We start from the raw sequence: 14,007 nt of genomic DNA, 5'->3' as shown, positions 1-14,007 counted from the left end.
CTTGCAGAGATGGACAGGCACTGGGTAGACATGAGGTGAGTTACTCACCACATTCTACCCTCGGACTGGCTCTCATAGATGCAGTCATTTGACAGCTGGTCCACTTCACTGGTTCATCAATGATAACCTCTACAATGTTGATAATGCAGGATTCAACAATAATAATGCTATTGAATGTGAAGAGATGTTGAATAAATTTTCTATTATTTGAAATGATGGCATTAGTGTTACTTCCCACTTATCAGCCTATGCTTAGACCTATATTCTGGTCTTGCTACATATTGGCAGGACATCTTCAGTGTCTAAAGAATCATGAATGGTGCTGAATATAATGCGGTCATCAGCGAACAACTAGACATTTGATCTTCTATTGAAGGACGGGTCATTGATGCAGCAACCAAAGGTGGTTGGGCAGTAGGACACTGTGCTGAAGAATAGATGCAGTGATATCCTCAGTCCCAGATGATTGACCTCCAATAGTCATAACCTTCTTCCTTTGGATATTCCAGCAAGCAGATTCCCACTGACTTCAGTTTTGTTTGGACACATTGACGCCATGCTTGGTAAAATGCTGCCTTGATGTCAAAGGCAGCCACTCTGACCTTGCTTCTGGACTTCAGCTCTTACATTATATCAGCTACTCATAAATGTTGGATTTCCTCATTTGTCTAAACCTGATTGAACCAGTTATCCTAGCCTGGAGCTACATGTTCAGGCTCGTTTATCATGCCGATCATATTCTTAACTTTTAATCAGATCTCATTTTTATTGTAATTGATAATTAACTAGTTTTAACTTGCAGGTCCTTTATCATCATATGATATTTTTTGAAAATGCCATTCCTATCATGATCTGTTTCCGTGTGAACTCCTGCTTCTCTTAGTTATTATTACCAGAACCAGTTCCTATATCCATGGCATTTCTTTATCCTGTATATTGTCATAGTTAAATGACATAAATTCCATGTAATCTTAGTATTCCAACTCATCTGTAATTAACTTTACCAGTCTTGTGATTAATTGCAACAAGGCAAGTAGCTTTTGTTTGTGTTCTTACTGAAGTAGCCTGTTTTGTGTCACAGGATAATTCAGTTTATCCCCCTCACTAGTTCTCTGCTTTCAATGTTACTCTGTATGATAATTAGCAAATGATGAAGTTTGCCTGTGCCAGCATGTTTTTTTTTACATACTATCCTGGAAGGAACTCTCCAGAAACAACCACCTGATGAAGGAGCTGTGCTCCAAAAGTTAGTGCTTCCAAATAAACCTGTTGGACTACAACCTGGTATTGTGTCATATTTAACTTTGTCCACCCCAAGTCCAACATTGGCACCTCCGAGTTCTAATGTTCTGTCTTTGTAAAAAATCATTGTTTTTTGCCTATGATGAACAATACAATGGGAAGTTTGCTAATTATGCAATAAAAATTATATTTGTGTGCAAATTTTCTGACCATCATGCCACCCTTACATTTATAGTCATGATTAATTGTAGTCAAACTGATTCCATACTCTTTCCTCAACACTAAATAATCTATTTGAAAATCTGCTCCACTATTTAAGGAAGAGAATGTAAGCCAATTGTGTGTTGATAGAAATTGCCCCAACTACAGAAAATACCTTGGCACTGAGTGAGCATGTATGAAACCTATAGCATGAGAAAATAACCTTAGCTATCACAGTTGTAAAGAAGAGAAGGACTATCATTTCATCATCGTAAACTCTCAACTGCAGCTTGACGACCAGAATAAAAGATGATCTTCCACATTAAATTTGATTTTACCTCTACTTCCATTTACTTAGACACTATTCTATGTTAAGACCTTGCGGACATTTTAGCAAGAAAATAACACTGATACATTACACTGTATTTCTGCAATGTATTATTCAACTTGGCTTTCACTTCATGTGATTCCATTCTCTTCTGCCTCAGACCCAGGAATTTAAAAGACACTCTCCACACTTACAAACATTTGGTGAGTGGTAAATAATGAAATGGATAGCCTTAGACTACAAAAGCATACAAATGGGCTGGTCAGATAGGCTGATCAGTGACAAATAGAATTCAGTTTGGAAAATGCACTTGGTTGCAGTTTGGTGAAGTAATGCACTTGGTCAGCACAAACAAGGCAAGAGAATATGTGATTCATGGTAGGACACTTGAAAGTACCAAGGATCAGCGATACCTTAGTATGCATGTACACCAGTCATTTAAGGTATCAGGAAAGTTGGCCAAAATAGTTAAGGCAGCATTTGGTAAGCTTGCCTTTATTCATGGAGGTATAGAGTTTAAGAGCAGGGGGTTAACCCTGGCACTGTATAAAACATTGATTAGGTCACAGCCAGAGTATTATGTGTAGTTCTGGAATCAACATTATAAGAGGGATATAATAGAGAGGGTTCAGAGCAGATTTACCAGGATGTTACAAAGGATGGAGAGTTTCAGTTATGAAGAGACTGTGGACAGACTGGGATTGATTTCTTTCAAGCAGAGGAGATTGAGAGAATGTAAGAAATAGAAGCAGGAGTAGGCCATTTGGCCCAATGAAACTGTTCCACCATTTATAGAATCATACAGTGAGAAAACAGGCCCTTTGGCCCAACAAGTCCACACCAACCCTCTGAAGAGTAACCCACCCAGACACATTCCCCTGCCCTATTACTCTATATTTACCCACGACTGGTACACCTAACCTTCACACCCCTGAACATTATGGGCAATTTAGCATGGCCAATTCACCTAACCTGAACATCTTTGGACTGTGGGAGGAATCTGGAGCACCCGGACGGAACCCAGGCAGACACAGGGAGAATGTGCAAACTCCACACAGACGTGCACCCGAGGCTGAAATCAAGGCCGGGACCCTGGCACTGTGAGGCAGTGGTGCTAACCACTGAGCCACTGTACCACTCCTTACAATGCAATCATGGCTGACCTTTTATTGGGCTCAGCTCCACTTACCTGCCCGTTCAGCATAACCCTTAATTCCTTTACTGTTCAAAAATCTATCTTTGCCTTAAAAACATTCATTGAGGTAGCCTCAACTGCTCTACTGGTCAAGGAGTTCCACAGATTGACAACTCTTTGCATGAAGAAGTTCCTCCTCAACTCAGTCCTAAATCTGCTCCCCCTTATTGTGAGGCTATGCTTCCAAATTCTAGTTTCACCCGCCAGTGGAAACAACCTCCCTGCTTCTATCTTATCTATTCCCTTCATAATTTTATATGTTTTTATCAGATCCCCTCATTCTTCTAACTCGAATGAGTATAGTCTCAGTCGACTCAATCTCTTCTCATAAGCCAATCATCTCAATTCCAGAATTAACCTGGTGAACCTCCTCTGTAACGCCTCGTGTGTTAGTACATCCTTTCTTAAGTAAGGAGACAAAATTGTACACAGTACTCCAGGTTTGGCCTCACCAGCACCTTATCCAGCTGCAGCATAAGGTCTGTGTTTTTAAATTCCATCCCTTTTGTGATGAAAGAAACCATTTGCCTTCTTAATTACCTGCTGTACCTGCATACCAACTTTTTGTGATTCATGCACAAGGTCACCCAGATCCCTCTGCACAGCAGCACACTGCAAGTTTTCAGCATTTACATAATAGTCCATTTCATTTTTATTCCTACCAAAATAGATGACTTCACATTTACCAATATTGTACTCCATCTGCCCGACCCTTGTCCACTCAGTTAACCTGTCTATATCCCTCTGCAGACTTTCGGTGTCCTCTGCACACTTTGTTCTACCACTCATTTTAGTGTCATCTGTGAACTTTGACAGCCAACACTTGGTCCACAGCTTTAAACATCTATGTAAATTGCAAACAATTGTGGTCCCAACACTGATCCCTGAGGGACATCACACACCACTAATGGGCAAACAGGGAGATGATTGAGTTGTATAAAATTGAGGGGCATAAACAGGGTAGACAGGAAGAAATCTTTCCCCTTAGTGAAGGGATCAATGATCAAGGGACATAGATTTAAGGCAAGGTATAGAGGAATTCGAGGAAATGTGAAGAAAGTCATTTTCACCCAGAGGGTGGTGGGAATTTGGAACTCACTGCTTGTAAGGGTAGTAGACACAGAACCCTTACGACATTTAAGAAATATTTCGATGTGCACATACAAAGCCAGGCATTGAAGCCTATCAATGAAGTGCTGGAAAATGGGATTAGGGTAATTGTCTGGTTGTTTTTGACTGGCGTGAACACGATAGGCCGAAGGGCCTTTTTCTGTGCTGTCGATCTCATGATTCTATGGCTCTAATTTATTATGAGTCAAGCAATAGATCCTGCTAGTAAATCGTTAAAATGAAAATAATTACACATTGAAGTATTACGCTGGTATGTTTCCCATCAAAACATGGCAAAACCTAATCTTTTTTGTCTAAGCATCAGTTCATTAAAATTAATCAGTTCAAAGTGACTCAAGTCTAAAACTAGGATGACAATATGACAAATTTTGAAAAGAAGCTTTTCTTGTTTTTATTTTCTTTTCCCTTCACTCCATAACACACAAACATAATACAATTGTCATTAATGACTTGAAAACTGTTGCCCTAAAATGTACACTGTACTCCTTTCCATATTTTGCTATTCACTTTCGCTCCTTTAGCTCTCTGCAAAGTAAATTTAGAAAAAGCAAAGTAATTCAAATGGTAGTTTGAATTTCTAAATTATTTATTTATTTGAACATTTCTATACCCATTTTCTTAAGAAATTATTAATGACAGACTCTGCCCAGGCTAATGGCAGTAAACAATGTTTTTTGATTAGAATTTTCTTTTGCCAGCAATAGACATAACTCTTCCAAGCATGTAATATTTACCAAAAAAAATGACATTACCTTCCCATTTATTTGCTTAAAACTGACTACAATCATTTTGATAAGAATCAAGCACATCTATCTAAAACTGAACTAAAGTTTTGAATGTGTGAGTCTCAATGGTCAGTCAGTGCCTATGGTTTCTTGTCTGTTGCAGAGCTGTTCAGCAAATCCTTTGTCCTCCCATGATGAATCAGTACAAATTCTTAAAGCACTGTGGGAGAAGACACAGCTGAAGGGCACACACAGCTTTGAAACAGCGATGATTCAGGCAATTAATTATAAAAAGGTGAATATGAATTTATAATATGTTATGATTTCAGATTTTAAAATAATAGTTATATGTTTTTACATTTTAAAATGTAACTAAAACATAGAAGTTTGTTTAATTCTGAATTCTTCCTAATAGCTCGAATGCTACAGAATTGGACACATAGTCAATGATACTCCGCCATATCATTAACTCGGTTGGCTGGACAGCTAGTTTGGGATGTAGAGTGATATCCACACCGTGGGTTCAATTCCCACCCAGGCTGAGGTTATCATGAAGAATTCTCCTTCCTAACCTCTCCTTTCTCTTGAAATGTGATGACCCTCAGGTTAAATGACCAGCAGTCTTCTCTGCCTAATGAGAGAGCAGCCCTATGGTCCTCTGAGACTCTAGCGACTTTACAGTTGCCTTTTTACTCTGCCACCCCATTCTCTATTGTCAGCTTTGGAATTAAAACATTTGGTATGGTTTACATAATTGTCAATATAGAAACCAGGAAATTCTTTGGGTGTTCTACCAATTGGTTGGCATGATGTTTGCAGGATTTCTGCCAGTTTTCCATCAAATTTGGAGAATGGTTGAAAGATCCCTCGTCGAGAGATCCTGCAGTAATCTTCAAGAAAGATGAATTTTCATAAACAGAAAATTACTGCAAAACGTTTGAACATCCCCCAATTTCCTCAGTATAAATTTTTATGTGAAAGAGTACCTTAAATTCCAAAAATTATTCATTTTCTTTCTGAGCAGGGAATTTGTTCTGAATTTGGGCAGACTGAACTTGTTGGGATTGACATGGACAGGGACCAGTTAAGCAAAAACAAATAATTCATATTGTTCTCCAGCTTGGGTTAATCACTTGGGAAAAATAAACCAAAGCCCTCAACTCTGATCCACCACTGTTTAACTGTGAGGTAAAATTGAAGAATTTGGCTGTATTGGCAATACCTATTCAGGAGGAAATGCAAATTGCAAGGAGGACACAGATTCTGCAAGGAGATATGGACAGGTTAAGTGAGTAGGCAGCATGATGGCAGAGGGAGTGTAATGGAGGAAAGTGTGAGGTAACTCACATTGGTGAGAAGACTAGAAGAGCAGAATATCTGCAAAAGGTGTGAAGCCTATGAATGTTAACGTTCAGAGAGACCTGGATGTGCTCATGTAAGGCTGTCAATGTTAGCATGCGGCATCACAGCAAACAATTGGGAACCACAGGTTGTTTTGGCCTTTACTGTAGAGAATTGGGGAAGTTCAGTTTGAATTGTAGAGATTTAGGTATACCTGGAATACCGTGTGCAGTTTTAGTCTCCAAGTTTAAGGAAGAATATAATTGTATTGGAGGCAGTACAGCAAAGGTTCATCAAATTAGTCAAGAAAAATGAGAGAGTTGATTAATAGAGTCATAGAGGTGTACAGCACGGACACAGACCTTTCGGTTCAACTCATCCATGCCGACCAGCTATCCCAACCCAATCTAGTCCCACCTGCCAGCACCCAGCAGTGTTGAAGAACTGTGTAAATTGAGGCTTTAGTCTCTGGAATTTGGAAGAATGATAGGTTATTTCATTGAAACATAGAAAATTCCGATAGGGCTCGACAGTGTTACCATTGAGAGGTTGTTTCTGCTGCTAATGAATGTAAAACATTGGGCACAGTCTTAGGGAAGGAGATGATCATTTAGGATTAATATGAGGAGTAATTTCTTCGCACAGTTGTGAGTGTTTGGAATTCTCATCCTATAATGTTGTGAATGCTCCATTGTTAATATGTTTAAAGCTGTGTTAGTCCAATGTGCAGTTTCTCAGAATCAAGGGATATGGGGAACAGAATGAAAACAGGAGCTGAAGCCCAAGATCAGCCATCAGAGCACTGAATGACAGAGCAGGCTCAAAGGATATTCCTGCTCCTAATTCTTGTGCTCTTAGCTCCCGTGCCAAAGCCCTCAATTCTTCTCAAAACTGATATATGAGGCGATTGAACAGTGTTAAAAATGATACAAAGTATAATTCTGATTTTCTACAATAAGACCATAAGAAATAGGAACAGAATTAGGCCACATGGCTCCATGAGCCTGCTCTGCCATTCAATAGGATCATGGTTGATCCAATATTTCAGTGACCATTGATTCCCTAACTGATCAAGAAACGATCTTCCACAGCCTTAAATATACATGAGGATTCTGCCCCCACAGCTCTGTAGTAAACGATTCCAAAGTCTCTCAACCGTCTGAGTGAAGAAATTCCTCATCATCTCATTCTTAAACTTGCACCTCTTTATTCTGATGCTAGGCCATCTGTTCCCAGACTATCGTGTGAGGCAAAACATACTCTCAACATTTGCCCTCTTAAGAATTCTTTCGTTTCAATGAGATCATATCTCAATCTTCTAAACTCCAGTGAATAGAATGTTTGGTCTTTGCTCAGAAGACAATCCCTCCAGATGGGGATGATCCTAATGAACCTTCTAATGAGGGTTAACATTTCAAGTCCCATATCCCTTCTTCAGAACTCTGAAGAAGAAGCTCCTTCTGAAGAAGGGTCCCTGGACTCAAAATGTTAATTCTCTTTTCTCTGCACAGATGTTACCAGACCTACTGAATTTCTCCAGTAATTTCTGTTTATGTTTGTTTCAGATCTCCAGCATCTACAGTTCTTTATTTACAGAAAAGTAACAAACACATTCAGCTTTATATTTTAATGGATTCAGTTATTGCCTAGCTGGCAGTTCCTCAAAGAATATTTATGTGCAACTATGATCTTGAATACTACTGGAGTAATTTGTGTTGTGAGTCTGCTCTATTTCTCTCGCTCATCATTGACATGCCTGGCTCTTCTCAGGATTATTTGTACTTTATGCTTCACCAACTGACTCACTCCAGATAAGTTAAACAAGACGTTTGATTTCCATAACTGGCCATGATTTAGATCGTATTCGGTGACGTAATTCTTCTTAATTCCTGTAAGGCAAAGATGCTGACTATCAGCTCGATTAGTGATCCTGTTGGAATCCACCCTGTATCTATGCTTTGAAAACATATTATGGAGAACAGCAGATTTCCAGACAATTAAATGGTATCTTGTGAACCTTGCATGCAAATACAAATTCTCTATAGCTAGGCATCTGAAAGCCCCTTCTCCACTACCACGTTTCCTAAGTTTGGTTCAATCTGTGTAATTTATTTTCCATTGTATGATGAACATCCCACTGCATGTTTGGTTTTAATCACATTGTTGTTCTTCTTTCTGCTAAAATCTTATGGATTGCACCAAATTTTTGACAAAAACGTTTACAACTGAGCATAATGTTATGACTGTGATGGGAAGAGTGCACTGAATTTTCTAGTCATAACATTTCTCATCACATTATAACATTAATTGTTTTACCCAGCTCTCGGATATGGGCAATCATATGCTTTCTATATATTAGACTTAAAATAAAAAGATCCATCAACCAGGTTTCTTTAATAAATAGCCAAATTCTTGATTTATTCTTAAAAAAACATATTCCACAAAGATGGAGGATTGGTTAACAAACAGTTTGGCAATATTAAATTTATAACCTGTTTCCTTTCCAAATATTTAATCCCCAGCTCGCCCCTCCACACGCACATGCACGCACACACACACGTGCAGACACACACACACACGATTTATTTCTGCAGACAAAACCAGAAGTTGCTGGAGAAACTCAGCAGATCTGGCAGCATCTTTGGGGAGAAAACCAGAGTTAATATTTTGGGTCCATTGTTTCTTTATCAAATCTGTTTTGTTTTTGTTTCAGATCTCCAGTATTCACCGCTCATTGTTTATTTTATTTCTGTACAGATTCACTTAAATTACAAAACCTTTTAGTTGATAAGTTTTAATTCTCAAAAGCAAGAATGATAAGATTCAAGCTGTTTAGATGGCTGGTAGTTTGACATTCTGGTGCAAAAAATTCTTGCTGCTGAACAAATGCATTTGTATTCATTCAGGAAATATCAATAAACTCCAAGGTGAAGGAGCAAGTAGACCAGGCCTCCAGATACCACGCTAGGCCCACGGCAAGAACTGTTTTTCAGAACAGGAGAACTGAGCTGAGAAGATTCTTTCTCTCAGAAGGCTTCTTCCCAACTACTTGAAACCATATCAAAAGGAGAAACTAGATCCTTTGCGCCATAGACCAGGCAGAAGGTACCAGTTACAGAAAATTATCACAACACATGCGACTACTAAAAAATGCCTTTTTTTCAATATCCTTTCGGTAACCTCTTTCAGACAAAACACTGATTCAAGTATCTGCAATCTTTCAAACTCAAGTCCACAAAAATTCTTAAATATGAAGCTGCCTTAACAATATGAAATTACAAAATAAGAGCAGGAGGAGGGTACGAGGCACCTGGAATCTGCTCTAATCTTTTATGTCAACTGCAATTTCCCAGCTGATCCCTATATCCCTTAATGTCCATAGACAGAACGGTAGTGGGGAAGACATTTGAATTTGTTATTAAGTTTATGATAACAGATTAGATTTGGTAGTATTGACGCAGTTTTCTGAAGGGAAAGCTGCTCAGGCTTTTTGAGGATGTAACTGACAGATAAATGATGAAAAACCAATGTATGTAATATATTTGGATTTTCAAAGTCATTAGAAAAGATTAAAGTTCATGAGATTGGAGATAATAGATGAGCATGAATTGAATATTGATTTGTAGATTTAAAAACAGTAGGAATAAAGGGGTAATTTTGTGGATTGAGAACCTCATTAAAATTGTGGCCACTCTTTCCCTGAGAATCTTTTTCTATAAAGAAAATTATATATAATTTTACATAAGAAAACAGGTTTAATTAAAGTTTCCTAGCCGATGCTTCAATAAATTATTTTGGAAAACTGTCCCAGTGCATTGTAAGTTGCTTTTGCAGTTTGGTTCTCCCAATCTATATTCTGTTTCACGGCCCGCACAATTATGGCATTATGCATGTTACATGCTCCTTTAATTGATATATGTTTTGTTCCAAACAATAAATACTGTTAAAGTCTGTAAACTCTTCCATCAGTTATTTCTTAGCTCTACTTAAACTAAATTTCCATCTTTATCTTCTAAGGGATTGTCCTTTCTCATGAGAAACAGTAATTCAGGAAAATATTAATAGTTAAACGGACTGCTGCAAGTTAATTAAAGAAAGCCAGCAGGCATTTCTGAATAGGAAATCTAGTTTAAAGTAGAAACATAGAAACATAGAAGATAGGAGCTGGAGGAAGCCATTTGGCCCTTTAAGCCTGCTCCACCATTCATCACAATCATGATTGATCATCTAACTCAATAACCTAATCCTGCTTTCTCCCATAACCTTTAATCCCACTCGCACCAAGTGCTATATCTAGCTGTCTCTTGAATATATTCAATGCTTTGGCATCAACTACTTCCTGTGGTAATGAATTCCACAGGCTCATCACTCTTTGGGTGAAGAATTGTCTCCTCATCTCCATCCTGAATGGTCTACCCCGAATCCTCAGACTGTGACCCCGGTTCTGGTCACACCCATCATCGGGAACATCCTCCTGGCATCTAACCTGTCTAGTCCTGTTAGAATTTTATAAGTTTCTATGAGATTCCCCCGATTCATCCAAACTCCAGCGAAAATAATCCTAACCTAGTCGATCACTCCTCATACGTGAGTCTTGCCAACCTTGGAATCAACCTGGTAAACCTTCGCTGCACTCCCTCAGGAGAACGAGCATCCTCCCTCAGAAAAGGAGACCAAAACTGCACACAATATTCTAGGTATGGCCTCACCATGGCCTGTATAACAACTAACTTACAGGAGTTGTTTGGAAGGGAAATAAAGATAATTAATGAGAGCAATGCAGTTTATATCATGATACATGTTTCTAAAATGTGTTTGATACAGTACCATGCAGTAGATTTGTGAGCAAAGTTATAGCTCTTGAAATAAAAATAACAGTAGAAACATGGATGTAAAGCTGGCAGAGGGACAGGAAACAGAGTAGTGATTAATGTTTTTTTTTAATTTAGTCAATTTTCTAATCAAACTTTTTAAAGATGTTATTACACACCTCTGGAGCAGTTAGGATTTGAACCCAGGTTCTCCCAGTATAGGGGTAGAGAAACAGCCACTGTGCCACAAGATGGGCCTAGTTGTTATTTAGTGAGTTGTAATGGAGTTCTTTATCAGTCTGTATTGGGACCATTGTTTTTCCTAATGTATATTAGTAACCCAGACTTCAGTGTAGAATCCATTATTGTGAAGTTTCTGGAAGATATAAACCTTGGGAGATACAATGAACTGTGAGGAGGCGACTGTACAACTTCAGGAGGACATAAACAAGTTAGTGCAATATGTGGACAAATCTAAAGTAAAGACTTTAAATCAAAAGTGGGTGCAAGGGCAGCATGTAAAATGGGGGAGATACTAAATGAGTATTTTGCATCAGTATTTACTGTGGAAAAGGATATGGAAGTTTTGAATGTAGGGAAATAGATGGTGACACCTTGCAAAATGTCCATATTACAGAGGTAGAAGTGCTGGATGTCTTGAAACACATAAAGGTGGATAAATCCCAAGACCTGATCAGGTGTACCCTAGAACTCTGTGGGAAGCTAGGGAAGTGATTGCTGGGCTTCTTGCTGAGATATTTGTATCATTGATAGTCACAGGTGAGGTGCCGGAAAACTAGAGGTTGGCTAACATGGTGCCACTGTTTAAGAAGGGTGGTAAGGACAAGCCAGGGAACTATAGACCAGTGAACCTGATGTCGGTGGTGGGCAAGTTGTTGGAGGGAATCCTGAGGTACAGGATGTACATGTATTTGGAAAGACAAGGACTGATTCGGGAGAGTTAACATGGCTTTATGCGTGGGAAATCATGTCTCACAAACTTAATTGAGTTTTTTGAAGAAGTAACAAAGAGCATTGATGAGGGCAGAGTGGTAGATGTGATCTATATGAACTTCAGTAAGTCGTTCAACAAGGTTCCCCACGGGAGACTGATTAGCAAGGTTAAATCTCACGGAATACAGGGAGAACTAGCCATTTGGCTACAGAACTAACTCAAAGGTAGAAGACAGAGGGTGGTAGTGGAGGGTTTTTTTTCCAGACTGGAGGCCTGTGACCAGTGGAGTGCCACAAGGATCGGTGCTGGGTCTTCTACTTTTTGTCATTTATATAAATGATTTGGATGCAAGCGTAAGAGGTATAGTTAGTAAGTTTGCAGATGACATCAAAATTGGAGGTGTAGTGGACAGCAAAGAGGGTTACCTCAGATTACTACAGGATCTTGATCAGATGGGCCAATGGGCTGAGAAGTGGCAGATGGAGTTCAATTCAGATAGATGCGAGATGCTGCATTTTGGGAAAGCAAATCTTAGCAGGACTTATACACTTAATGGTAAGATGCTAAGGAGTGCTGCTGAACAAAGAGACCTTGGAGTGCAGGTTCATAGCTCCTTGAAAGTGGAGTTGCAGATAGATAGGATAGTGAAGAAGGTGTTTGGTATGCTTTCCTTTATCGGTCAGAGTATTGAGTACAGGAGTTTGGAGGTCATGTTGCGGCTGTACAGGACATTGGTTAGGCCACTCTTGGGATATTGCATGCAATTTTGGTCTCCTCCCTATCGGAAAGATGTTGTGAACTTGAATGGGTTCAGAAAAGATTTACAAGAATATTGCGAGGGTTGGAGGATTTGAGCTATGGGGAGACGCTGAACAGGCTGGGGCTGCTTTCCTTGGAACGTTGGAGGCTGGGGGGGTGATCTTATAGAGGTTTACAAAATTATGAGGGGCATGGATAGGATAAATAGACAAAGTCTTTTCCCTGGAGTGGGGGAGTCCAGAACTAGAGGGCATAGGTACAGGGTGAGAGGGGAAAGATATAAAATAGACTTAAGGGGCAACTTTTTCACGCAGAGGGTGGTACGTGTATGGAATGAGCTGCCAGAGGAAGTAGTGGAGGCTAGTACAATTGCAACATTTAAAAGGCATTTGGATGGGTATATGAATAGGAAGGATTTGGAGGGATATGGGCCGGATACTGGCAGGTGGGACTAGATTGGGTTGGGATATCTGGTCGGTGTGGACAGGTTGGACCAAAGGGTCTGTTTCCATGCTGTACATCTCTATGATTCTATGACTCTATGTCCTGGATGCATATGTACCTAAATCATTGAAGGTGACTGAACAGGCTGACAGAATAGTAAACAAAGCACACATTATCCGAGGCATTGTTAATTGGGACATTGAGTACAAATGCAAGGGTTGCAAGATGGACTTATATGTAGCATTGGTTCTGCCTTGCTGAAATATTGCATCTAGTTCTGGGTGCCACACTTGAGGAAGCATGTGAAGGAGTGCAGAAAAGATTCACGAGAATGGATGAGGAACTTGACTTATGAAGTTGGGATTGTTTACCTTGAAAACGAGATGGCTGAGAAGAGATTTGTTCGATGTAGTCATTGAGCCATACAGCATGGAAACAGACCCTTCGGTCTGACTCATCCATGCCAGCCAGGTATTCTAAACTGAGCTAATCCCATTTGCCTGTGTTTGGCCTATATCCCTCTAAAGCTTTCCTGTTCCTGTACCTATCTAAATGTCTTTTAACTGTCATAATGGTACCGGTCTCTCCCACTTCTTCTGGCAGGTCAATCTATAAATGCATCACCTCATGCAAAAAAAAAACCCAGATCCCTCTTAAATCTTTCTCCTCTCAGCTTAAACTTCAAAATCATGAGGGTTCTGTACAGAAAAAATGGGATGAAACTGTTCCCATTCATGAAATGATTGAGAACCAGGGGGTGCAAATATAAAGACAAAAGGAGTGAAAGCAATATGAAAAAATTTATTTTTCATTCAATGAGTCATTCAGGTCTGGAATGCTCTGCCTGAGTGTGTAGTGAGGCAGATCAACTGATG

The 14,007-nt window shown here is 39.4% G+C and overlaps 1 protein-coding gene across 8 annotated transcripts in view; it reads left to right on the top strand.

Moving 5' to 3' along the window:
* Nucleotides 1-14,007, top strand: part of veph1 (ventricular zone expressed PH domain-containing 1) — a 315,263-nt gene that overhangs the window by 253,933 nt on the left and 47,323 nt on the right. For 6 of the 8 annotated variants that reach the window (XR_015759192.1, XM_087993606.1, XM_087993605.1 and 3 more), the window contains one exon: nt 4,986-5,117. The exons of the other annotated variants lie outside the window; for them this stretch is intronic. Coding sequence is in view for 5 of the 6 variants with exons in the window: in XM_087993606.1 (XP_087849732.1) it covers nt 4,986-5,117 (132 nt within the window). In the remaining variant the exon portion in view is untranslated. The remainder of the gene's footprint in view (nt 1-4,985; nt 5,118-14,007) is intronic. 8 annotated transcript variants of the gene reach the window in all.

The sequence above is a fragment of the Chiloscyllium plagiosum genome, unplaced genomic scaffold (genome assembly GCF_037043375.1).
Source record: "Chiloscyllium plagiosum isolate Xiang-an unplaced genomic scaffold, Cpla_swu_hap1 HiC_scaffold_13, whole genome shotgun sequence".
NCBI classification, from domain to species: Eukaryota; Metazoa; Chordata; class Chondrichthyes; order Orectolobiformes; family Hemiscylliidae; genus Chiloscyllium; species Chiloscyllium plagiosum.
Note: the sequence above shows the minus strand (reverse complement) of the source record. Positions and strands in the feature narration are given on the sequence as shown.